The sequence below is a fragment of the Sebastes umbrosus genome, chromosome 1 (genome assembly GCF_015220745.1).
Source record: "Sebastes umbrosus isolate fSebUmb1 chromosome 1, fSebUmb1.pri, whole genome shotgun sequence".
NCBI classification, from domain to species: Eukaryota; Metazoa; Chordata; class Actinopteri; order Perciformes; family Sebastidae; genus Sebastes; species Sebastes umbrosus.
In genome coordinates, this window is record NC_051269.1 from 2449986 (window position 1) to 2476795 (window position 26810).

At 40.9% G+C, this 26810-nt stretch overlaps 1 protein-coding gene across 1 annotated transcript; it reads left to right on the forward strand.

The window, feature by feature from the left end:
- Positions 1-7003: 7003 nt before the first annotated feature.
- LOC119481328 (C-type lectin domain family 4 member M-like) lies at positions 7004-10473 on the forward strand. Its single transcript, XM_037758176.1, has 5 exons — positions 7004-7455; positions 8292-8393; positions 9600-9779; positions 10146-10285; positions 10465-10473. The coding sequence occupies exons 1-5, from the start codon at positions 7386-7388 to the stop codon at positions 10471-10473; spliced, it is 501 nt and encodes a 166-aa protein (XP_037614104.1). The 5' UTR covers positions 7004-7385.
- Positions 10474-26810: the final 16337 nt, after the last annotated feature.

A 26810-nucleotide genomic window follows, 5' to 3' on the forward strand; every position in this document is an offset into this window, starting at 1 on the left:
TAAACAGGCAGACACAGGCGCTTGTCAGCATGGAAACGGCCTCTGTCCTCTACTGGATATAGACTATTATTATCGTACTGTCGGAGATGTGTTCTTGTTCCGCTGCTTTGAGCAGAGCTGACGCCCGCCCGCTCGCCCGCCCGCTCGCCCGCCCGCCTGTCGTCTGTCCTCCCCGGCTCTCTGGAGCTCTGTACCCCGCTGTTGTCTGGCAAAAGCAGCGGTGCCGGCGGCGCGGAGGTCCCCGGGGACCGCCGGTACAATAACCTTTTATTTTGATTTTAATAAAATGTACCAGAATTCATGAATATGTAGGATATTACTACTGACATTCATGTAATATTACGTCACAATGGCTGCTACCGTGTGTTTACTACGTGTTTATTTGCATATAGAGCGGGGAAGTGAGATCGGATCACAAGTGGTCACTGAAGACGCATGTGGCAACGCATTCTAATGCCAGGTGTGAACAGACGCACTTAAAGCTGTCCACTTGTGATCCAATCATTGAGGACGCATGTTAATACCAGGTGTGAACAGGGCCTTTGAGTATCTGGTAATGCCATTTGGACTTACTAATGCCCCTTCTGTGTTTCAGAATCTGGTGAATGATGTGTTAAGGGATGTGATGACATTTTGTTTTTGTCTATTTGGATGATATCTTGATCTTCTCCAAAGACCCTGAAGTGCACCAGCAGCATGTACGTCAAGTTCTCCAACAAGCTTTTTAGTAAAGCTGAAAAATGTGAATTTCATGCTTCATCTGTGTCTTTTTTGGGGTATGTTGCACAGGGGCAAGTGCAAATGGATCCCTCCAAGTTATCCACAGTCACAGAGTGGCCAGCCCACACCAACTGAAAACAGGTGCAGCGCTTTCTGGGGTTTGCCAATTTCTACAGGCGGTTTATTCGAAACTACAGCCGTCTGGCAGCACCTCTCACCGCTCTCACATCTACCTCCACTTCATTCTACTAAACCCCCGAGGTGGAGTCAGCATTCCTGGAGCTCAAGCACCACTTCACGTCAGCCCCGGTCCTCACTCAACCTGACCTTGAGCTCCATTTCATTGTGGAGGTGGATGTGTCTGACACTGGGATTGGTGCTGTGCTTTCTCAACATTCCCCCTCTGACCAAAAGCTTCATCCATGTGCCTTTTTTCACAAAAGCTCTCACCTGCAGAAAGAAACTGACATCGGAAATTGTGAACTGTTGGCAGTTAAGTTGGATATGGAATAATGGTGCCACTGGCTGGAGGGTGCTACACTTCCATTCATCATGTGGACAGATCATAAAAACCTTTCCTACATCCAGACCGCCAAACATCTGAACTCCGAGCAAGCCAGGTGGGCCTTGTTTTTTGGTCGCTTCAATTTCACACTCACTTACTGCCCTGGTTCCAGGAATATCAAGCCTGATGCCCTTTCCTGACAATTTTCTGCTGACAACTCCAGCTCTGAGCCAGATACTATCTTGCCACCCACTTGCATCATTACTACCAACTCTTGGGAGATTGAAGCCCATGTCCATCTAGCCCAGCCGGACCAACCTGACCCACGTAATGGTCTTAGTAACACCTTGTTTGTCCCTAAACTCTGTGCGTTCTGATGTTCCCCAGTGGGCCCATTACACCCATCTGACATGTCACCCTTGTGTGAACCGGACTCCAGCGCTTCTGGTGGCCCTCTATGGAAAAAGATGTCCGGAAGTTTCTCTCAACCTGCTCAGTCTGTGAGCACAAAACAAGACATCCACTAAACCAACTTCTGGCTTGCTTCTCCCTCTCCTCACACCCAGCCGTCCCTGGTCACACATGACTCTGGACTTTGTCACTGAGTCCAGTGACAAAGGTAACACAATCATACTCACAATCATTGATAGATTTTACAAGGCAGCTCACTTTGTACCTCTCCCCAAACTCCCATCCTCCAGGGAGACAGCAGACCTGCTAGTAAATCATGTGTTGTCATGCCCAGTGACATTGTTTCTGACTGAGGACCACAGTTCACATCAGGTATCATTTCATTCTCACTGTGCAATATCATTTTCCACTTGTGCAATGTTGTTAATGGTAAATGGACTTGCATATATATAGCGCTTTTCTAGTCTTCCGACCACTCAAAGCGCTTTACACTACATGTCAGTATTCACCCATTCACACACACATCGATCGAACCACCGACCTTCCGATTGGCGGACGACCTGTCTACCCTCTGAGCCACAGCCGACGACAAAAGAGAAGTATGGACAGGAGACACTGCTTCACAAGCCATCTCATCATAACACCACATATATAATTCTATAGTTATGATTAATAGTCTGTTTATTGTCATTACTGTATATACTGCTCCTATTTTTATATTTCCTTCTTTTTAAATGGTTCATATTTTGTTTCACTTTGTTTAGCTCTTTTTTACTGTGTTAGCACTATCCCCTTTGCTGCTGTACACTGCACATTTCCCCACTGCGAGACTAATAAAGGAATATCTCATCTTATCTTATCTTATCTTAGGTATGGAGTTATTTCTGTTCCGCCCTTGATATTAATGTCAGTCTGTCCTCTGGATATCATCCCCAGTCTAAAGGCCAGACCGAGCAAGCCAACCAGGAAATGGAGACTGCCCTTCGCTGTGTGATACAGCAAATCCTTCAACCTGGATTGCCCAACTACCCTGGGTGGAATACGCCCACAACACACACCTCAATGCTTCTTCGGGTATGTCACCATTCAAATGTGCTTTTGGTGATTTCGAGGAAGTCGAGGTTGCAGTTCCCTCCATTCAGGACCACCTGCGCCGTTGTCATCGGACTTGGAAAAAGGCCCAAGTTGCCCTTCTTCGAGCATCCACCAGGCCACAGTTACAAACCAATCATTGCCATATCTCAGCTCCTGTCTACACCCCAGGCCAGACAGTATGGCTGATGTCTTCTAAAGACCTCCCCCTCAAAGTGGAGTCTAAGAAACTTGCCCCCTGGTTCATTGGTCCCTTTGAAATTGAAAGTATCATCAATCCCTCTGCTGTGCGACTAAAACGTCCTGCCTCTCTCAGGATTCATCCAACCTTTCATGTGTCCCTGATTAAACCTGTCTGCTCCAGTTCCCTTTCCTTCTTTCCTTTCCAGCTGCAGCGCCTCCACCACCCCGGATGATAGATGACCACCCTAAACTGTTCGACGTCCACCGCCGCTTGCAGTATTTGGTGGATAGGGAGGGTTACGGGACTGAGGTGCACTGCTGGGTGCCCCGTTGGCAGATTCTGGATCCCTCCCTCACATCCTGACAGGCCAGGTCGGACGCCAGATGGGGTACTGTTACATCTGCTCCGTCAACATTATGTTTCATGGTAACCTGTCTGCCTCGGAGCCACACCATATTATCACCATAATCCAGATCTCCTCAAAAACCCTGCTCAGTCATCTCCCCCCTGCCAGTTCGTCTGTGTTCTCTTTCGCCTGGTGTTTTGCTTGCTATTAACTCTGGCCCTACCTAATCCTCCTGGACAGCCAAGCCGGCCTCATTCACTATTCCTGCCAGTTCATCACGTACAATACAGTGGTGGAGACGACATTTGGCATTCATCATTGGACCATGTACGTATTCTGCAGGTTGTTGATTGGTAACATTGGAGCGTCATTTGACATGTTTTGGCCAAACACAGATAATCATGAAAAAAATGAAATTGATAGAAGAGGTACCGCATCATGGGAGGAACAGGACCTGCTGTCCTCCTCTACCCCCCCACGATGCCCACAACCAATTCACACACACACAGGCTGCCCTTTCCCCTCTGCCCTGCAGGTGTCGCTGTTGAAGCATTTTAATCAGGATTTGAATAACAGATGTTTTCCAAAGAAGAAATACAAATATTTTATAAATTACAATGAGATTTGGTAATGATTTATTTCAATCAATTACTCTCTTTTTCATATTTTGATCTCCCTCTTGCCTCTCAAAAATAGAGGATGAGTAACCTCCTCTGCCTCTATGGACCAGCCTCCACTGCTGTATGTTCAGTCTGTCATCTCTCTTTCCTCTGGGAGGAGCTAGTACATGTCTCTTCTTTTCCCCCTCACTCTTCCTCACTGTCCCTCCATCTTTATCATTTAACTCAGTTTATTCTGTATTTGACTGTTATCAGAAATGATTTAATCACAGCAAGAAACAAAAAAAAGAATTACTTGTAAACAAAGAAAACAAGTGAGGATAAAGAACAAAAAATGTGACAAAATCCAGCTCTACAATTCTGTCTAAAGACAAACATGTGTTTTTTAAATATCAAGAGTAAGAAAGAAATGAGAGGAAAACAATTGTTTGACATTAAACGGCCTTGCATTTTATCTTTCTCTCTCTGCCTCTTTCAGGAAGTATACCATCTTGATTTTTTGCCACTTTTCCTGTCACATGACCTCCCGTCCAAAAACACTAACAGTTACTGTGCAAACACAACTTGCACAGAGCTTCATCTTGGCTGCAGGCTGCTGTTTGTCAGACAGAAAGAGGGACTGAAAGAAAACAGACAAACATTTTATTTTCACTGTCTTCTGGTTTTCTTGTGTCCTTATTGCACTACACTAATTAATGGTGGCACTGCATTCCTTACATACATATTTTCTTGTCAGGTTCACTGAGAGCTGTTTCTTCTTACTTTGTATTTTTTTTATTTTTCCTTGGTCCTTAAATAACATAGCTACATAATCTATTGCATATCAAGCACTCACCATGAGTAGACTTAAGCTTTATTATATTCATCATATACAATCACGTACATACATGAAATTTAACCTATCCTAAGAATTGTAGGAGCAGTGAGCTGCTGTAAAGCGCCCAGGGACACTACAACATGCAGACAGTAGGAGCCGGGGATTGAACCGCTAACCTTGCGGTTCGAGGATGACCTCTCTACCCACTGATTTACAGCCGCCCCCTAGACAGGAAAGGTGACTTGAAAAAAGTTTTGTAGTTTGCTGTAGTCAGCTTGAATTCCTAGCATATGAATGGAATCCATTAATGATCCAGTTTCATTGTGAAAAAACTACTGTGGGACAATCCACCTCTCTGCAGTACGTCTGTATGATCCAAATAATTATATTTACCAGAATATGGCTAAATACAAAGCACAGGCAGTCTTTACCTTTAGCCCAACCAGATCTCATGGGAAGGCATAGAAATAGCATGACATTTTAATGACATTCCGCGTATTAGGCTTTTTGCGTGTCATTTCACGCCGCATCATTAGCATGAAACGGTCACGGTTATGTTTAGGCAACAAAACTACGGTAACGGCCGCAGTAAGGTTTCGGCAAAAAAAACAGGTTTAGGAAAATTGTAGGCTTAACTAAATAGCCCTGTTTCCTACAAAATCAAATCCCTATACAACTAAACTGCATTCTCAATTACGTTGCGAGGATAACGTATTTTCTCCCGAACGAACTGAGTGGTTAACGTTGTAAATTGAAACAAAACAAAACAATAAACAACAAAAATGCATGATTACATTTATTAAAAAAACATCATGGTTTAGCTGAAAATGACTACATTTGTTACAATATTTATGCTATGGACGTAAATTTAAATAAGTGAATGTTGACTTTTGGTTTCACACAGGACATGAACAGCAGTCTCCGGGGTGAAAGTCCTGTTTGACCCATCCACCACCCCAACATTCTCCCTTCACGGACTTCTGCAGACTATCATTACAAACGTATATGTGATACGTCAAAAACAAATGTAATATGCGACAGAACTCTTGAACAATCCCTCGAAACTCAATTCACAATGCAGTTCGTTGTAGGGGAATCAAATTTTTAGGAGACAGGGCTGTTTTTTTTTCAACCTTCTTGTACCCTAACCTCTGTGACTGTTTACATTGAAATATTATAGAATTCACTTCATAACTTGAATATTAGAATTGTATATGACTTTTTATTGTAAACTATAGAGATGTCTAGTGAGATGGACATTACATTTTGAAAAAATACAGCATTCTCCACATTGGAGAAAACTTCCAAGTTAACTTCTAATATGATTAATTAATTTGTTAATATTTTACAATTTAACTAAGTGAGGTCTGCATATATTTATAAAATATTTCTGCCATGCTGTTGTTTTTGCCCCTCTGTCCCTGCCTCCAGCCACCTCTCACTTCCCCCAAGGTCATGCATTTCAGAGGTATTTTCCAGAGCCGCCATGCTCCACTTGTTCCACTAATCCTGGTCAATCCTGGTGACTCACATATCCATCCGCCCACCTGTTAAAGATCCCCTCCAATCAAAAATAGTTTTTTCTTATGTTTATGTCCTGTAAAATGTCTGACTTTGACCACACTGACTTTCATCTGTGCAAAGTTGGTCACAAGAGAGGTGTTTTCACATTCCTCTACTGATGTGGGAGTCTGTGCACTTACCTAAAATCAAATTCAAACGTAACCCCGGGCTAGATTTGGTATGTCACAAATTTGAAAGCTAATCACTGTCTAATTGGCAAACGCCGACACATATCGACGGGAAACAGTCTTTAACACAACACCGGCAAAGAAACCTGAAACCTTGCTGAGGGGATCCAGAACTTCTCAATGAAGGAGAAAGAGTACATGTGCTTGCAGCACCTTTTCAGAGTTTAACTTTTTACGTGGGAAAACCACGTTAAATAAAATATGAATCAAAGAAAAGTAAAACGTGTCTGGAGGGGAACTTGAAAAACCTGCTGACACACCTGCTGCCTTTATTTATGCTTGTCTATTTCAAATCTAGATCCTTCATTCTTGATAAGTCAGTCATGCAACACATTCACACCAACACATGCTATCTCAAATAAAGACAAGGTATTACTTTTACTTTCTGTCTCTCCTGCTGGCCTGAGGTTAACTCTCCTGTTATCCTTTGACCCCGTTCAATGTTTAACATCTCTAAACATGAAATTAACATGTTGATATATTTTTAGGGCTGTCAAAGTAAATTGGATAATAAAGCGTTAACGCAAATTCATTTTAACGTCACTAATTTCTTTAACGCATTTATAGAACCTGAAATGTTTAGGTTGTTTTTTGAGCATGGCAAAGGCCTCAAAAAGACAATTAATTTGCATGAAAAACAATAATCTTTACAGTTTCAATAGGGCCTTCACTGGCCCAACGTTGTCGCTGCTCGGGCCCTAATAACTTTAGACTTACAGTGTTCATGTGACTGCCATTACACGGATGTAGAGCTTACAAAAAAATAGTGTTAGTGGTGGATGACTTTGTACAAGGTGTTTTCAACACCTCAGAAACTTGCGACTTCCTCCTTCATTTTAGAAAGAAAAAAAAAGAAATTATAACCAACCGGAGTTCCAGCATTTACATGTAGTCTGTGAGAACTGACCCTTTAGGACACAGTTGGCCACCTCATGAGCGATGGAGGAAATCTACGCCAATGTTGAATATGACAAGTCTGTTGACCGAGGACCTTCGACCAATCCCACAGGTAAGAGTATTGAGTCAGTCTGTATATCATCATCTGATTACCATTGACTGTATCACTCTGTGTTCAGGTTGTGGCGGTACTGAGTTCCCCAGACTTTAGTTGTTCAGTCAGAAGACTGAAAAACAGTTCCCATCCACATAATAATATAAAATAAAATGCCTTCTTAATAATAATAATGAACAAATGCCTCTTCAATAATGAACAAATGCCTCTATATTAACAAACAATTAAGGAAACTGAAATATTGGTTTGTGTTTTTCCTTTTACCCTCCTTTAAAGTTTTCCCAAATAAAATACACTAAAAGAAATGGGTATAAAGGGTTTCATTGAAAATCAACAAATGAATAGAATACAAAAATACAGCCTACAGGCGTTAGGCTATTGTAAGGCAAGCCAGATCGTTGCCCAAATAGCACCTAATCGTCCCAGTGCAGGTAACCCAATTGGTTGGCACTTAACTTGTTTCCCCAACTAGGAGTCAACACTCTCAACAAACAAAACACAAAGATCACAGAATCCCAAAAGGGCCCAAAACAGACCAGAGTTTCTGGTAAAGCTGATAACACATGTTGCATTGAGTGAAGGAGAGATCAGAATGACACTGGGTGTGTAGTTTCCCTCCTCTTTTAAGCCCTACAGAAAGGGCGTCGTTACACCCTGATTGGCCAAGAGGGGAATGCACCAAGCTGCTCTCAACTATCATTTAAGAGCCAGTCCCCACACCCTGCGCAACAGGTGAACTGAATAACCCTCTAATCACTCAGCAACTCAACCAAAAAAACACCAGGGAAAAGGGAAACAACAGCAAGCACCAGAGAATTGGCAGCTGCCACAAGGTCCCAGGAGCTCAGAGAGGAGATTTCATGGAGCTGTTGTTCTCTGTCTGGGTATGCTGAGTGTTTTCCTGCTGGCTGGACTCATCGGCCTCGGTGTCCACTGTGAGTCTAAATCACGTTCACAAGATAAAGTCAGAACGATCCCGTGCTTGTAGGAGCATCCTTCTACTCTGGAAGATGTACATGTTTTCCCTAGATATGCGTATCACTGTTAGGACGGAACCTGTCAAAATAAAAAATAAGTGAATGAATAAATGACTCGATAAATAAATAAATGTATAATTAAATGCAGCAAAAATAATATTAAAAATAAATGAAACCATTAATTAATTGATCAAATGTGACATAATTTGATATATCTGTTTTAGTTTGCTTCTTTGTTTATTTATCTTTGAATTAATTCCATTATTTATTGTGTCTTCATTTAATTTTCCCTTTTATTTATTTATGTTTTTTTTTCAATTTATCTTTAAATGTATTTATTTTTGCATTTACTTTTATTTATTTATTTATTTATTTTTGCATTTATTTTTATATTTATTTTTAAATGTGTGTATTTATTTATGTATCTGTTTATTCACTCATTCATTCATCCATTTATTTATTTATTATGTATTTATTTATTTATGCATGCATGATTTTCTCTTAAAAAATAAATGCATATATACAAAAATAAATATAAAATAAATGCAAAATAAATAAATACATTTAAAAATGTATAAAAATAAATACATGAATAAATAAAAGGGACAATTTAACAGAAGAGTAAATAAATAAAAGAAATTAATTAATGGCTACATTTATTTTTAATATTATTGTTGCTACATTTAATGAAATAGTTATCTATTTATTGAGTCATTTATTTATTTATTTATTCATTTTTGTTTTATTTTGTTCCGTCCCCAAAATTTATTTTTCCCTTTTCGTTTGTTTGATTTGTCTTTTCTCAATTTTCTCATTTAGGTTTTGCTCTTTCGAAGCAGTTTTGTTTTCAATATTTTGACATAAAATAAAAACCAAACAGTCAAATCAACAAAACATTCCATTTTGGTGGCGTATTCAAATTGAATTTGGTTGAGATCGTCATCTCACCATTTATCCAGTGTCAACTTATTAGCTTTTTTTAACAGGAGTACATTTTCAAGACATATGCAGCAGTGGCATGTTGCATCTCTACTGTGATAAACCTGCAGTAGAAAATATGCTCCATTTACGGAAGTCTGCTGCAGAGTTTCACTTTCCGCTCTTTGATATGTTGGCTCAGTGTGATCAAAATAATGAAATGTAGTCTTGTGCAATACATTATAGACATGATTGCAGAAGGTGATTCAGCTGCAGATCTCTCCACTATCAAAGCCAACCTGACTGAGTGTCTCCAGGCCAGCGACTACAAGCTGTCCTCCGTGTCTGCAGAGAGAGACCGGCTGAACGCCAGCCTCACTGAAATGACTAAAGAGTTGGACAGGCTTCAGAGTTTGTCCAAAGAGAGTGAGTGCTTGCATGCGCTGTATTTAAATTTACTTTCTTTAACATTTTTTTCTCAGGTTAGTTGCACAAGAGACACACTGCATGACATGATCACTTGTAGATGATATAATCTATATGGTGCAAAACTTTTCTTTTCTTTTTTTAAACTTTTGTCTTGTTCAACCAATCAGGTTAACAGTTAAAGAAAAAACAAGCAGAACAATCTCAATTTTGAGTCTCAAACTGTCCGACAAGGTTACAGCAACCATATGAGCATCATCACAGGGCCGGTAAAGGGGCATTCATTGAAAAAGTTGACCGAACTAACTTCAGACACATTGACATGAGTCTTGTTGATCTGTATTGAATCTTGTTTGTATCTTGCAGAGAGCGCGTGTCCTGCAGGATGGACGATCAGAATAGCCTGTTACTTCCTCTCTGGTGAGACTGGCTCCTGGGATAAAGGCAGAGAGGACTGCAGAAACAGAGGAGCAGATCTGCTGACGATTAACAGCGCAAAAGAGCAGGTGCAATGTGTCTTTGTGTATGTGCATGTTTGCAATTTGATATTGAAATGAATGCAAAAGCCTTTGTAATCATTTGTATGCATCCTGATCTCATAAAAATTATGTTCCAATACAAAGAAACTGTATTGTCAATTAGCCAGATTACGTTTTTGACTTCTCACAAATATGTTAATAATCAGTCCGCTTAGGGAGGAAGTTGTGGTGGATGGATTGGTCAAACAAACAAAGACTTTCAGGAAACCGCTGTTCGTGTCCTGTGTGAAACCAAAAGTCATTGTTGACTTATTTTAATATTGCGTTAAGCGTTTAACGTTATGTACGTAACTTAATTTATATTTTACTAAACCTAACTAAGTAGTTTTGTTGTGTTTTTTGTTATTTTGTTTCTATTCACGATGTTAACCGTGTATAACTATCGTGTCTAGATGGTTACCAACAAGTTGCGAAAACATTTTCTTTTCTCCTTCATGTTCAGATAAATACGTAAACTGCACATATTGTGGTTAAAATTAAAATATAATGTGGATTTCTTTATGTTGAACAGACGTTTGTTGCTGGGCTCACCAAGAAAAATACTTGGATTGGTTTGAATGACAAAGATGTGGAGGGGAACTGGACATGGATCGATGGAACTCCACTGATTCTGAAGTAAGCCTTTACTTTGATATTTAATATAGACATATACAGCCGTCATTTTATGTTACTATGATTTATTTAAATATATATAGATAGATTTATTATAGATCATAAAATATGACTCAGCTCAAGCGGTTTCTTCCAATGCTGAGCTTTTAACGTATCTAAAACTGCAGCTTTCAGATAATAACTATAAGAATAACTAAAGAAAATATACACAATTTTCAGATTAATTGTCCTCAGTAATGTTTTTTTAATGGAACCCTGTTTTCCTCAGTGGAAGAGTCATTTATTTCTGGGAAGTAATAATTTGAAACCATTGATAAGCCAGAAACAGAACAATTAGTCTGCAAAGTTCTATTCATGTAAGTAAAATTATCATGAGGAATTGCCTGTTTATGTAACTATAGAAACAGCTCTAATGCTTCACTAGTAGCTGTGGCAGCATTGTTGCTATTTGTGCAGCGTGCAGTTTACTTCAATGGTGACTGTCAACTGGGGAAAAACACATCTGCAATGTCTTCATACCACTAGAGGAAAGTGAGAAACTTTGTCATTCGGGTAAACTGGTGTTAAAACAAATGGTTAGCAGGCACTTCTTCACCACCTAATTTTAACTTTCACACTGAAGTAGAGACGACATAAAAAGAGGTCCTTCCTCTTTTTTTCAATAATAACGTATTCGTCATTTGGTTGTTTCTTCCCTTTGAGTATGTTGCAGTGTTACAGCTTGTGTTACAAAGCGCAGTCCTGCGTTCTTAGACCAAAAATTCACTGCAGATATGACAGACATCTACGACGGAGTATCAACCTAGAGAGCCTTATGTGCCACAGAGGAATTGTATTTGTGTCAGAGATTTACAGTATCATGATTCTTTGTTCATTAACCTGTTAGGAATTGGGGGAAGAACCAGCCGGATAATGGTGGTGGAGGTCCATATTTCAAGGAAGAGGACTGTGCACATATCAGAGCTGAAACCGCTCGGTGGAATGACTTGTCGTGTGAAACTGTCATGCCGTGGATCTGTGAGAAAATAGCTTAATATTGGTTATATGGTAATGCAACCCAGTCGCACAGCAGTTCGTGAATTAGTCACAAAATGTATTGATTCTTGTACACAAATTTCAAATTTCTTTCGGGATGGTCAGCAAGAAATCAATTCGTATGTAATCCACGTAATTGTTAACCAGAAAGCATTCCAAGTGGCGAACGCAGCATACAAAGGAGGTCAGGGTGGGTGGAGAAGAACACAGGCCTTTCACCCAGGAGACCGGTATTGGTTTTAGGTGTGAAACTACAAGTCAAAGTTGATTTATTTGTCACTTACGTTACGGTACTTCTGGAGTTATTTTAACCAAAACCACGATCTCTTCCTCAAGCTAACTAAGTAGTTTTGTTGCTTAATCTTAACCAAGTCGAGTCTATTCCTAAACCTAATTAAGTACTTTTATTTTGAAAAGACTGAAGAGGAAATTAACACGTGCGTCACGTGTTGCTGGAAATTGGTAGGAAAAAGCCCGAAAAATACTTTGTTGAAAGTCGTGCTGAGCGTCACGAAAAAAATTTGAAATTCGTGTCTATGAACACGAATCAATTTTGCAACTATTTCACGAACTGCAGTGAGACTGTGTTGGTTAATGATATGTTAATTAAAAAACGCTTTCTGCATCTCCTACCGTTTCTAAAACGAACACTTGAAGTAGTTCAGCATATTTGATGAAGTTGATGTATTTGCATGATTCTTGCACTTTTTGGGGCTGTCCCCAAATGGTTGAATGCACTTAATGTAAGTCGCTTTGGGTAAAAATATCTGCTAAATAAATGTAACGTATCAATGATAATATATTATAGTTTATTTGTGGACTATATTTTGTATTATTAATCAGAATCTGTAACTACTGTACTAAGTAACTAGTAGCTAAAGGTATCGAATAAATGTAGGAGTAAAAAAGTACAATATTTGAATAGAAGAAGAAGAAAGTAACATAAAATGTAAATAATAAGTAAAGTACCTCAATAGTATACTGAATTACAGTACTTGAGTAAATGTACTCTTATTTACTTTCCACCACTGGTTTTGTTCAACTAGCATGAGAAGCTGGTTGTTTTTCAATATATTCTCCTCTATAGATATATATACTGTATATGTATACAGTATATATTGTATACATCTTTCTCACATGCCTCCACGGTGAACGGAGAATCCAAAAATGTAGAAAATTCCTGATGAATTTAAATACATTTCTATCAAAATATTTGTTTACAAACTCTCATACACTTTAATAAGCTACTTTAATCAAAAAGTAAGCACAACTGCAAGTCAAGTATATACCTCTCTGTAGGCCTATAAGGCAAGAATACTTAATTGTATTTTTCATAAGTATATAGTATCTCGATCAAAAGAGTAAGTACAAGTATAAGCCAAGTATATTTAGACTTTTCTGTATACCTGTCTGTATAAGCTAAGTATAATTAAGTATATCTCTAATAAGTACATACAAAGTAAACTAAAAGTATACTTTAAAATAAGTATACTAATAGCACACTTGAATAAACTTTTATTTGGTAAGAGTCCTGTTGAGTTCTTTCAGGGTCAGCAGGGTCCGTTTTGAATCCTAATTGAAAATTAAAGCTGCGAGCAGTGATGAACGGGCCCTCACACCTTCCCGCGCGTCGGGGGTACTGGCGGGACGCCGACTGACGCGGCCAGGTACAATGAAACCGGAACTCTGACGACCACAATGATGCCTGCCATAAGACTCTATGACAAACGGTTCATGAGTTATGAAAGGGGGCGGGGCTATAAGTCTATATCGACATGAAAATGACCTCAGGCCTGGACCACCATCATGGCTGAGAAATTTGGAGCAGATTTGACAAAGTATGCTGAAGTTACAACAACTTTGTGTTTCATGGCAGATCACGCCAAATGGCCCCCATTCCACGGCAACGCCGTTCAACGAAAACCCAGTCTTCACAATAATGCATCATCAAGGTCTTCTGGCTTTTCTGACCACATTTGAGGTGGATCTGGTCAACCTGCTAGGAGGAGTACATTAAAATAGAAAACATGTCATTTCAACTTGCCAGTAGGGGGCACTATGAGTGTGACTCAATATGGACATGTACATTTCCTCAAGACTGGACCCTTATCATGCCTGAGAAATTTTGGGGCAGATTGGACTATGTACAGTGTCTTACAACAACTTCCTGTTTCATGGCAAATGGCTCAAAATGGCTGCCACGCCACGGTCATGTTGTTCAGTGAAAACTCACCATTTGAAACACTTTTCCTCCTGAAGGTCTTAAGATGGTCTTGACCAAATTTCAAGTTGTTCTGATTAAATCTGTAAGAGGAGTTCATTAAAGTACACGGCTTATAAATCGCTAAAAATGGGCGAAAATCGCACATTAAATTCAAAATGGCTGACGCACAAAAAAGCTTGAAAAGATGAACACCAGTCTCTGAGTACAAACTATAAATTGTCTTAATTTCATGAACTACAATAGACTATTTAAAACATGTATACTGTAGTAAAGCACTCTGCTATGGCTGGGTAGTACCGGGCGGCCGGGTGCTAATTATGGCTTTCCCCACCTGACTGCAAATACTGTACCACTCGTTGGGAAAAAGTAAATGAATTATAAGGAAATATCCTAAACAAAGGAAATGAAATAGGCCTAAATTCCACCATTTGTCCTCAGATAATAGTTATTATCAGATAACAGATAATAATATGAATATTAATATATTAATATTACTTTACGGACGTTTTGAAAGCCGGTGATGAAAATGCAGTTGTTATGGTTTCATGTAAAATAACCTCTTGACGCTTGTGTCACAGTGCACCTGATGGTCGTTCTTTCATGTACAGTATTGGGATACAAACGTCCAAGACAGAACGATAATGCTGATGAAAGTTATTAAAAAATGCGCTACTCTGGCTCTGATGCAGCTGCCTCTCTCTGTCTGTAGTCACCACTCCGTAGTCCCACTAGATGTCCCGCTCACAGCACTATGTGATTTGTTACACATCACGATTAATAGCCTATCAACACTGAGGGCCAGATTATCTTGTGTTTATAAAAATGCAGTGCAGTGGGGGTACAGACACTTCATACATCGGACGTATTGAACGTGGACCCGACCTGCTGATGCGCATTCAACCCGTGCTGGACTCGTTCAGAGACGCCAGTCTGCAGTGTAGTTCATACACTTCACTGATAACCCAGAGAACTGTGCAGTAACAATGAGCTTCATGATCAAAGAAAGTTTTTCATCCCATCTAAACTTTAGTCCATACTCTCACGCTCCCTCTACTGTATGAGGAGCAGAAATGCAGGGTTCAGCTTCTCACAGCTGTTGCAGACTAGACTGTTCACATGTGCCACCTGGTGGTGGTTGGTGCTCACTGCAGCTAGTGCAAGAAACAACAGAAGAGAATTAAAGTCCCACCTCCCTTTCTGCCAACGCGAGGCACCGTTACCGCCGCGGCAATCCTGTTAAATGAAAGGCATCCCATCTGTTCAGGGTTGACCAACACCATCAATCAGGTTTGTGAGGGAGGGAGAGAAGCCATCAACCAGAGCAAGAACGTCAAACAACCTGCTACAAAAGGCCCAATCATGGGACATGAGGGTGGACCTGGGAGGGAGGCTGCCGGTCCCCCAGGTCATCCAGACAACCCTGAGGCTGGATGTGGTCCTGTGGTCGGATGAGGCGAAGAAGATCATCCTGATCGAACTTACAGTCCCGTTGGAAGAGGGGTTCGACCAAGCCTTCGAAAGGAAGAGTGCCAAATAAGCTGGGAAAAAAAAGTTCTGAAACTTGTGTTTGGTTGATTATTTCTCTGTTGTTACAATGCTAATGGTCATTGTATTTTACGTCGTTGGAAAGCCTGTTTATTTACCTTCACAATGATGTCCAACTTGTAAGGATAAAGCATTTGTGGGATGAGCAGCACAGCTGATTATGTGGGTAGTGCCCAAAAAAAAATTGCCAAAATGCTCTGCCAATGGTAAACAGTGTATTCTCCTGTTGGTATTGACTCTTGTTTTGAGTTGTTTGGTGGATGGGATGATTGAACTCTCTATCAGTAACAAGGAACAAACAAGACATATTGGCTATTTTACACTTTATTAATTTAATACACCGTCAGGAGCCTCAGTAGCGGTGGAAGATCCATACGCAGCCACAACAGCCTGGCACCTCCTCCTCATGCTGGTCACCAACCTGGTCACACGTTGCTGTGGGATTCAATTCAATTCAATTCAATTTATTTTTTGTATAGCATCAAATCACAACAGAAGTTATCTCAAGACGCTTTATACATAGAGCAGGTCTTAGACCGTACACCATAGTTTAGAGAACCAACAAGATCCACCAAGCACGCTGTGGCCAGGAAAAACTCCCTGATTGGTGGGAAGAAACCTGGAGCAGAACCGGGCTCTGGGTGGGCGGCCATCTGCCGAGACCGGCTGGGGGGACAGATAGATAGATAGATAGAGAAAAAGAGAGAGAGACAGAGAGAGAGAGAGAAGCAGCCACAATAATAGCCCAGCAGCTGTAATAACTAATACAAGTAGGACTGATAACACAAAACCAATAGTAGTGGATGTAAAAGAGTGATAGTACAACTATCGGAATTGATATCATTGGGTCGTCCTCAGACAGGCTTTCAAGCGGAGATTCCAGCTATCTCAGTCCACCATACATCTGGCTAGCTCGCCAGCACTGTCCAGCATCTCTCCTCGGTACGTCCATGTATGTTGGTGCCGGACGTCCCTGTGATCGATACCCGTGCATTGGTCCCCGCAGCATCAGCATGCTTGCTGGGAGTTCTTTGATGTCTTTGGCAGTGACCGAGAAGTCTCATTCTCCAGGCTGCCACTTTGTCACTAAGCCTTGGTAGTCTCTCGTTAGCCTTGGTAGTCCCTTGTAGAGACGGAATTAATTAACGATGGTAGCAGTTGGTGTCAAGCAGGCAGCGGACGCAGCAGCAGGTGCAGCCACAATCCAGATGACATCCAGATCCAGGTGAAATTCCGCTCCAAGTGTACCCCTGCTCCAGGTATAACCTCGCTCCATGGTTACCTGCGAGACAAGAAAGCACAAGGACTCCGGGGAAGAAATGAAGTTAGTAACAATGAATGGGACATGAATATATACTGAAGGAGAGAGGAGCTCAGTGAGTCATAGGAAGTCCCCCGGCAGTCTAGGCCTATAGCAGCTTAACTAGGGGCTGGTCCAAGACAGCCCTAACTATAAGCATTATCAAAGAGGAAAGTCTTTAGCCTACTCTTAAATGTAGAGAGGGTGTCTGCCTCCCGGACTGAAACTGGGAGCTGGTTCCACAGAAGAGGAGCTTGATAGCTGAAGGCTCTGGCTCCCATTCTACTTTTGGAGACTCTAGGAACCTCAAGTAACCCTGCTGCATTCTGGGAGCGCAGTGCTCTAGTGGGGTAATAGGGTACTATGAGCTCTTTAAGATATGATGGGGCCTGACCGTTTAGCGCTTTGTAGGTAAGGAGGACGATTTTAAATTCTATTCTTGATTTTACAGGCAGCCAGTGTAGAGAAGCTAATACAGGAGTAATATGATCTATTTTTCTAGTTTTTGTCAGTACACGTGCTGCAGCATTCTGGATCAACTGGAGAGTCTTAAGAGACTTATTGGAGCAGCCTGATAATAAGGAGTAATCGAGTCTAGAGGTAACAAATGCATGGACTAATTTTTCTGCATCATTTTGACACAGGATGTGTCTGATCTTCGCATTGTTACGTAGATGAAATAAAGCAGTCCTTGAGGTTTGTTTTATGTGAGAGTTAAAGGACATATCCTGATCAAAGATAACTCCCAGATTCCTTACGGTGGTGCTGGAGGCCAGGGCGATGCCATCTAGAGTAACTATATCATTAGATAATTTGTTTCGGAGGCGTTCAGGGCCAAGTACAATGACTTCAGTTTTGTCTGAGTTTAACATCAGGAAATTGCAGGTCATCCAAGTTTTTATGTCCTTAAGGCATGCTTGAAGTTTAGTTAACTGGTTGGTTTCGTCTGGCTTGATCGATAGATATAATTGGGTATCATCTGCATAACAATGAAAGTTTATGTAGTGTTTTCTAATAATATTGCCTAAGGGAAGCATATATAATGTGAATAGAATTGGTCCAAGTACAGAACCCTGTGGAACTCCGTGACTAACTTTGGCGTGCATGGAGGACTCATCGTTAACATGTACAAACTGAGATTGATCTGATAAATAGGACTTAAACCAACTAAGTGCGGTTTCTTTAATGCCAATTAAATGTTCCAGTCTCTGTAATAGGATGTGATGGTCAATGGTGTCGAAAGCAGCACTAAGATCTAACAAGACAAGTACAGAGACAAGTCCTTTGTCCGATGCCATTAGAAGGTCATTTGTAATATTCATTTGCTGTCTCTGTGCTATGGTGCACTCTAAATCCTGACTGATAATCCTTGAATAAATGATTGTTCTGTAGAAAGTCACACAGCTGACTGGCAACTGCTTTCTCCAGTATTTTGGAGGTAAAGGGAAGGTTAGATATAGGTCTATAGTTGGCTAGGACCTCTGGATCGAGAGTGGGCTTTTTAAGAAGAGGTTTAATTACAGCTACTTTAAAGGACTGTGGTACATAACCTGTTAGTAAAGACAAATTGATCATATCCAGTAAAGAGGTGCTAACTAAGGTTAAAACTTCTTTAAGTGGCGTTCCATTCCTCAACCAGGATTTGTTGCAGGTCAGCCAGCGCGGTTGTGTTGGTCACTCTAACACGTACAGCACGCCCAAGCTGATCCTACAAGTGTTGAATTGGGTTGAGGTCTGGACTCTTGGCAGGCCGTTCCATTCTCTCTACTCCCACATTGTGGAGGTAGTCTGTGATAACCCTGGCTCTGTGGGGGCGAGCGTTGTCATCTTGGAGGATGAAGTTAGGTCCCAGATTGTGGAGATATGGGAACGCCACTGGCTGCAGAATCTCATCCCGATATCTCAATGCATTGAGATGGCCTTCAATGATGACAAGCCTTGTTTCGCCAGTGAGGGAGATGCCAGAAAGAACTTCTTGTTGGCTATGGAGTAGGAGAGAGGAGACAAGCTGGAAGCCAGGAGGAGGAGATTTAGCAGTGATTTAGCCACCACCCGCCAACGGGAGGGTGTTATGGTTCAGGGTCGAAACACCCAGTGAACACCCATCATCTGATGACATCAACTCCTCTCGTCAACAAGGTGCAGCCTACACTGCACCAGATGTGTTTGCATCCAAGTTAGCGACTGTACAGTCAGCAACAATAATTTGCATCAAAGGATAACTTCGGTATTTTTCAACCCAATATTTAGCCAAGCTGCTTTCGACAATGCGGATGCGACGCAAGATTTCAGAGCGAGGCTTCTCCGAGCGAGACACACAATAACAAACAGACCGGATCAAGCGAAAGCTAAGAAAAACATTACATTTCTCTGTAGCGTCCTTTCCATAATGTCGGCAGACACTTAGTATAACAATCTGAGCCTGTCAGTGGCAAAAACTGTAAACTGTAAACCAGGTTGCTACAAATGATTACTTTGCAGCTTGTTTAGCGGCTGGCGGCTGCAGCGTATTCTCTCAATACTGGATAAAATTTCAAAAAGGCCAGGAGGCAGGTGTTTGTATCCCGTGTGAAAACCAGAAGTCAGGGTTGATTGAACCACAATCTTTATCAAAATCTAACCAAGTAATTTTGTTGCCTAAACCTAACCAAGCTGTTTCCTGTGATACTGGAAGTTTATTTAGAAAATACTGTATGCATGCAACAAGCGGAAATTGACACAGGCTGATGGATATTCGTCACGTGTTGCTGAACATTCGCATGAAAAAGCACAAAAAATAAGAAATAACTTTTTTTTCGTCTTTTTGTTGAAGATATCATGCAAACCGTTGTATGAGGATACATTGAGTTACGATGACTAATGCAGGATGATAATAGCTGTGTTCCTGTTATAAAGTGTTGAAACTAATCTATATTTCTCTGCTGTCTAATGCGCCAATACCAAAGGTAATTGCAAGTTCAATTGATGAAGATTACAGTTCAACCAGGAAGGCCCTTGAAGTGGAAATTTCCATATAGAAAACACAGGACATCTCCAGTGAGAGGAGATGTCCTGTGTTACAACCTTGTTGTAAAACTTGATATGATTTACTTCAGTGTCACATAAGGTACCCGACTAATCTGGGTCTCGAAAAACAATTTTCACAACATGTTTTTTTTTTTTCCCTATCCCGTCCATCTTGACACGCCATATCTTGTGCTAAGCTGACTGGCTCAATATACATGTGGTTGGCCTGGTGACCTGGAAAAATTACTTCCGTAGCTTGTAACTGCAGTTGCAGTTTGAAGTTTAATTCCACTCCTACATCCCAATTATTACTTGTAACAGATACCAGCCTCGCGGTTTACTTCCTTACAGTCGCATTGGAGCTACATTTGAGCTGTCTTAAGTTACTGCTGATGCAACGTAAACACGTTCACACAACAACAGTGAACAAGCAGTAATAAGAAATGTGATGGAACCACAAGCAGTGCTTTTCTGTACAAATGTTTAACACTAGTTTGTCAGCAGATCAGTTGTGAATATTACAGGGTGGAATTATATAAGCCAAAGACAGTCTTGCCAAATCAATTACCAAGTCTGCATTCTACAACACCTTAAAAACATAGCTAGAATCAGAGGATTCGTGTCCAGGCAGGACATGCTTTCATTTCCAGCAGGTTAGATTACTGTAATGTAATTGAACGTGTTTCTCCATTGAATTCTTCCAATCTATTTTTAAAAGAGTTAACTGAAAGAGCTTCCTCTGGAAGCTCGTTCCATGCGTTTACAGCCTGAAGATGGTTGTATTCTCTTTTTAGAGGAATTCCCTCTTAAATCACATTTATTATTCTAAAAGTGGATGATGGGATCTGCTAGGATATCATATATTCTGTGAACAAGTTTATAGACCTTGATCATGTCAACCTCTGTGTCCCTTTTATACTAGGTCATTTTAGTTGTCTTAACTTCTTCTCATATGACATCTCTTTCCAACCCTGTCCCCTACAAAATGACATCCCCATGCAACTAAACTGCATTCTCAATACTTTTGAGGGAAACATATTTCCTCCTGGATTACACTTGCAGTTTTTAACAGTTTTAAACACGTCCTTTACTTTGTATATTGAAACAAAACAAAACAAATATGCAACAAAACGACTTGGTTAGGTTTAGGCAACAATTTTACTTATTTAGGTTTGGTAAAAAAAACATCATGGCTTGGCTTAAAATGACTACGTCTGTTAAGTTATTAAGCTATGGACGTAAATTTAAATAAGTGACCTCCTCCATACACGGACTTCCACAGACTATCATTACAAACGTATTTGTAATACGTCAAAAACAAATATAGTCCACGATAAAATTTAATTCACAATGCAGTTTTGTTGTATGGGAATGTCATTTTTAGGAGACAGAGCTACTTTTTTAGACCTGGAATTAGTTTGGTAGCTCTTCCCAGAACCATGTCTTTTTTGCATTATGTAAAGCACTTTGAATGGCCTCTGTGTCTGAAATGTCCTGTACAAATAAGCCTTTCAACCTCAAAGGCCTTGCCTATCAAAACGTGCAACTGCATCACAGCAGAACACTCAAATCCTTGAGTGTACATTATTATCCAGACCAGACCGCTTCATTTGATAGGAAAGTCAGCAGGATGTCTGGTTCCCCGGAGCAGATGTCAGTGGTCATACTGGGTCATTTGAATGATGCAAAGTTGCCTTCAGGAACATGTGTGTGCGTGTTTGTGTCATTTATTTGAGTGAAGCAAATTTGTTTTCGGTGTGCAAAAGACAGTGGGGATTTGTTTGTGTGCGTGTGTGTGTGTGTGTGTGTGTGTGTGTGTGTGTGTGTGTTTATGGAGATCCTAAACAAATCAGGACGGAGAGTTCTTCAACCTGCACATTACAGGTCATACATCAGGTCACTAAATAAACAGGTTCGGCATTAGTTCACATCTCCCTTCTTTCAAGAATATCAGAATATATAACCAATGCAAATATACCTGAATCTTAACAAAATGACAAAATAAACATGGTTAAAGCATTTATCTTCTTCAGGTTTACAGATGCTTCTTCTAAATTTAAACCAGTAGCTTTCAGGTCCTCTATTGTTGTAATTAGCTTATTTCCTATTCAACATGAACAGTTATGCAATGTTGCTTTCAATTCAGGACAAACATACATTAACTCTGTATGCTACCTGTAACGTAACACTATTAACTAACTTTATGTTTCTCCACTTTCTGTGACTTACAGTGAATAACATTTTGGAGGTTCAATCACCAAAAGTGTGATGTCTTTACTGTCGTCACTGTGTAGTCCTGTAGTGACTGTGTAGTCCTGTAGTCACTGTGTAGTCCTGTAATCACTGTGTAGTCCTGTAGTCACGGTGTAGTCCTGTAGTCACTGTGTAGTCCTGTAGTCACTGTGTAGTCACTGTGTAGTCCAGTAATCACTGTGTAGTCCTGTAGTCATGTAGTCACTGTGTAGTCCTGTAGTCACTGCGTAGTCCTGTAGGCACTGTGTAGTCCTGTAGTCACTGTGTAGTCCTGTAGTCACTGTGTAGTGTTGTAGTCACTGTGTAGTCCTGTAGTCACTGTGTAGTCCTGTAGTCCTGTAGTCACTGTGTAGTCCTGTAGTCACTGTGTAGTCCTGTAGTCACTGTGTAGTGTTGTAGTCACTGTGTAGTCCTGTAGTCACTGTGTAGTCCTGTAGTCCTGTAGTCACTGTGTAGTCCTGTAGTCACTGTGTAGTCCTGTAGTCACTTTGGGTGTTACAGTTTCTTTCACAGGGGAAGGAACAGGTGCTGACAATACCGAGGTGGTTTGTGCTGGCTCACTAGTAGATGTAGGAAAGTCTTCCTGATCTGTACTTTTCGGTTCTGGAAAACTGTCCTCTCTGCTCTTCAGATGTTGCCTGTTTCTCCGCAAGGTACTGCCTTCAGGTGTTTGGATCACAAGAGACTATGGCAGAACATGGCTATGTTTCATAACAGCGGGCTGCCATGTATTGCCTACTCTTAACCTGACAGTCTCTCCCTGCTGTAGTGTAGGCAGATCCCAAACTAGCCCAAATTACAGTTTTTGCTTCAACTGTCTCTTTTTCATGTTATCGGTCACTTTCCCATACAGCTGCGGCTTTAACAGTTAAGCAGTAGCAGGCAGTTTTGTTTTCAGTCGTTTACCCATCAACAGTTGGGCAGGAGACAGTTTCACTCCATCTAAAAGTGCATTTCTGTACTCAAGAAGAGCAAGATATAAGTCTCTCTCTTGTGCCTTCTTGAGCAGGATTTTCATAGTCTGGATTACTTGTTGGTTTTGATCATTGGGTTGTGTGAATCCTGGGCTTGATATCATGTGCTTAAACTCCCACTGCTCAGCAAATTGTCTTAACTCCTCACTCGCAAACTGCGTCCCATTGCCTGACATGACCTCATCTGGGATCCCACATCTAGCAACCATGGATTTAAGAGCTATGACAACATGCTTGCTTGTCGTCTGGGGCACATTGGCAATTTCCAGATACTTTGAGTAGTAATCTACACACAATAGATACTCACTTTGATCAAAATGGAAAAGATCCACACCCAGTTTTGCCCATGTCTGGAATATCATGGCACAGAAGTGGTTCTTTCACAATTCTCTTTTTGAAAGTGTTACATATGCTACACCTCAACACAATGTTCTCAATTTGTTTGGACATGCCAGGCCAAAACTGTGCATCTCTTGCTCTCTCTTTGCATTTGACAACCCCAAGATGGATTTTCTGATGCAATTCTGCTCTCAGTCTTTGAGGGTCAGCAATTCTAGAGTTCTTAAAAAGAAGTCCAGTATGTCTTTATTTCAGCTGGAACTTGGCTAACCTGCACTAGCCATCCCAACTGAACTGCTGTCATCACTTGCTGCAGTTCAAGATCCTCTGCTGTTGCAGTTTTGAACTGATTCAGTTTTTCTTCTGAGATGGGAAGGTGTGCTGATAGAAGATTAACTTCTAATTCCTCCTCTAGTAGTTGTTCAGTCTGTTCTTGCAGATGAGCTCTGCTGAATCTGTCTGCAATGTGCAAGTCTTTTCCTGGTTTGTAGGCTACACGCAAGTCAAAATCCTGCAATATCATCAGCATCTTCGGCAGTCTGGGAGGAGCTTTGTATAATCCTTTTTGAACATTGGCTCAAGTGGTTTATTGTCTGTAGCCCTTTTCCATACAGATACTGTTTGAACTTTTCACACCTGTACACAATAGCTAGGAGGTCTTTTTCTTTCTGTGCGTATCTTTTCTGTGTGTCAGTAAGAGACCTTGATCCATACGCCACGGGTTGTTCATCCTGCATTATTACAGATCCCAGTCCCTCAGAGCTTGCATCCACTGACAATGTAACTTCCTTGTTGACATCATAATACCTGAGCACTGGAACATCGCTTACCAGTTTCTTCAGCTGTTCAAAGCTGTGTTGCTGATGTGCTTCCCAATGCTACACAACATCCCCTTCCATCTGCTTTCTGAGTAGTTTACTCACTCAAGTGTACTCAATTTTGAGAGGTACTGTACCATGCCCAAGAACCTCATCAGTACAACTTTATCATTATTATTATTTACCATTATTGCTCTTACCTCCCTTGGTCTAACACCAGAACGTGTCCAATATATTGTATCTCTGATATTCTCTATTCCAATCTTACACTTGTTTGTTGTTTGTTCAGCTTACTCTGTCAAAAAGTTGTCTCGGACATTTGTTGTGGTGTTCCTTGTCTACATCCCACACCACAATATCTTCCATGACATTTACAACTCCTTCCAGATCCTCCAGTCTCTGAGCAATGCATTTCTGGAGAACCTCTGGAGCTGATAACACACCAAAGAGAAGCCGTTTGAATCTGTACCTACCAAATGGTGTATCAAAAGTACACAACTTGGAACCGTCCTCATTTAGTTGTATTGGCAGCTTCTTTTTCCATCTGAATAATTTCTTTCTTTACATTCTTGTTTGACTCAAGAGCTCCAATAAACATTTCACTTTCGCTTTCCTTCGGTTTCTTTGTTTGACCATAGTGGTTCTTCCGTGAACAGATTTTACATATCTGACCATAAGCGGGACACTTGCGAGGCTCATGTCTGTATCCACACTTATTCATTTTTATCACTGACACTGCTATCCCTGGGCTTTTTCGTTAGCTTCATTTTACTTAGCTTGTCCACCGCTATGTCATTTTCTTCATGTAATGCTTCGTTAGCTCTGCAGATATCAAAAGCTTTACTCAATGATAAGCAGTCTAGATCTGACCTGATCATTAGTGACTCCACACACGATGCAGTCTCTTATCAGCGAATCTGTGAACTGTCCAAACTTGCAGTCCTTCTCTTTATTCTTTAGTCAGTCACATATGCATCGATTGTTTCACTCTTTACGTGGACCCTTGTAAAAAACATGTGTCTCGGGTACGTTATGTGCTTCCTTGGCTCACAATACTGCTGAAACCTTTCTTTCAGTACGCCCAAATCATCCACATCATTATCAAACCCCATGGTTTACACATACCTGTGTACCCGTCTCCAGCTACATGTAGAAAAGTCGCACACTTCACTTTTTCTGTTTTTCATCGATGCCACAAGGTGCAGCTCGAACTTCTAGATCTACGAACACCAGTTGTCCGCCAGGTTTCCTTCCAGGCAAAAACGGTTCGGCGGCTTTAGTCGCTCCATCGTTTACTTCTGACACCATGACGTATATTGTTATGGATAGATGATGAGTGTATAGGAATTCAAAACAACAAAAGTACTTGATTAGGTTTAGTAAAAAAAACATGCTTTCTCCATGTCATCCCTATGTGGATTTGCACGGACTGTTATTAGAAATGTATTTGTGATACGTCCAATCCGTGACAAAATACGTTTCCCTCCAAACATAATTCACAATTTAGCTCCGTTGTATGGAAACGTAAGTTTTAGGAAACTGGCAGAGGGGTTGTTTAGTGAGTCTAGTCTGCCTGACTCCTTTATCTGGCTTAGGTTTGTGCAAGAATCTATGGCCCCAACTATGGCTCTGAAATATCAGTAGCCTAACTGTGCCGTGTATTAATAGATACATGGTGCATGTCCGTGGTACTGAATTAATAAGGATTTGTAATTGTGACTTTTCCTCTTAACCCCGCCCTTCTGTCAGTTTCGTCTTGGATATAAAATATTCTCTAAACTACATACTTAGGGATTGGGGGTATTAAGAAATACAAAACCTTAAAAGAGTTGTTCATGGGGCAGGTGAACTAAACAAACCAAGTCCGTCCCCCCTGTTAAAAATTAACAAACGGCCTACTGGCCATGAAATTAAGTAAATCGTCCAACGCTGTATCCAGTTCTCTTAATACATCCATGGTTGACGCACGCACGCACGCACGCACGCACGCACGCACGCACGCACGCACGCACGCACGCACGCACGCACGCACGCACGCACTATTTACTGTGTCACAGCCATTTCAGTGAGCCGGTATGCTCTAAACCAGGGCTTCAATGGATCAGGGCCATAATTAATGTTATTAATTACACGTGTGATTACTCTGCAATGACATGTCAAAAAAGGCACATGACACCAGTTTTAACTTCCCTTCGTTGTTTTGGACTTTAAACTGTAAATGGACACGACCCTTCTTACCTGCCTGATGTCCTTATAAACCTTAAACCTTATGATGGAGCTGGAGATGGAACCTGATGGAGCTCTCTCTAGACTTGTAGTTTTAAAGGTTTATTCCACCCAAATACTACTTTATGTCTAACAACTTATAGTTTTAAATGTTTATTTC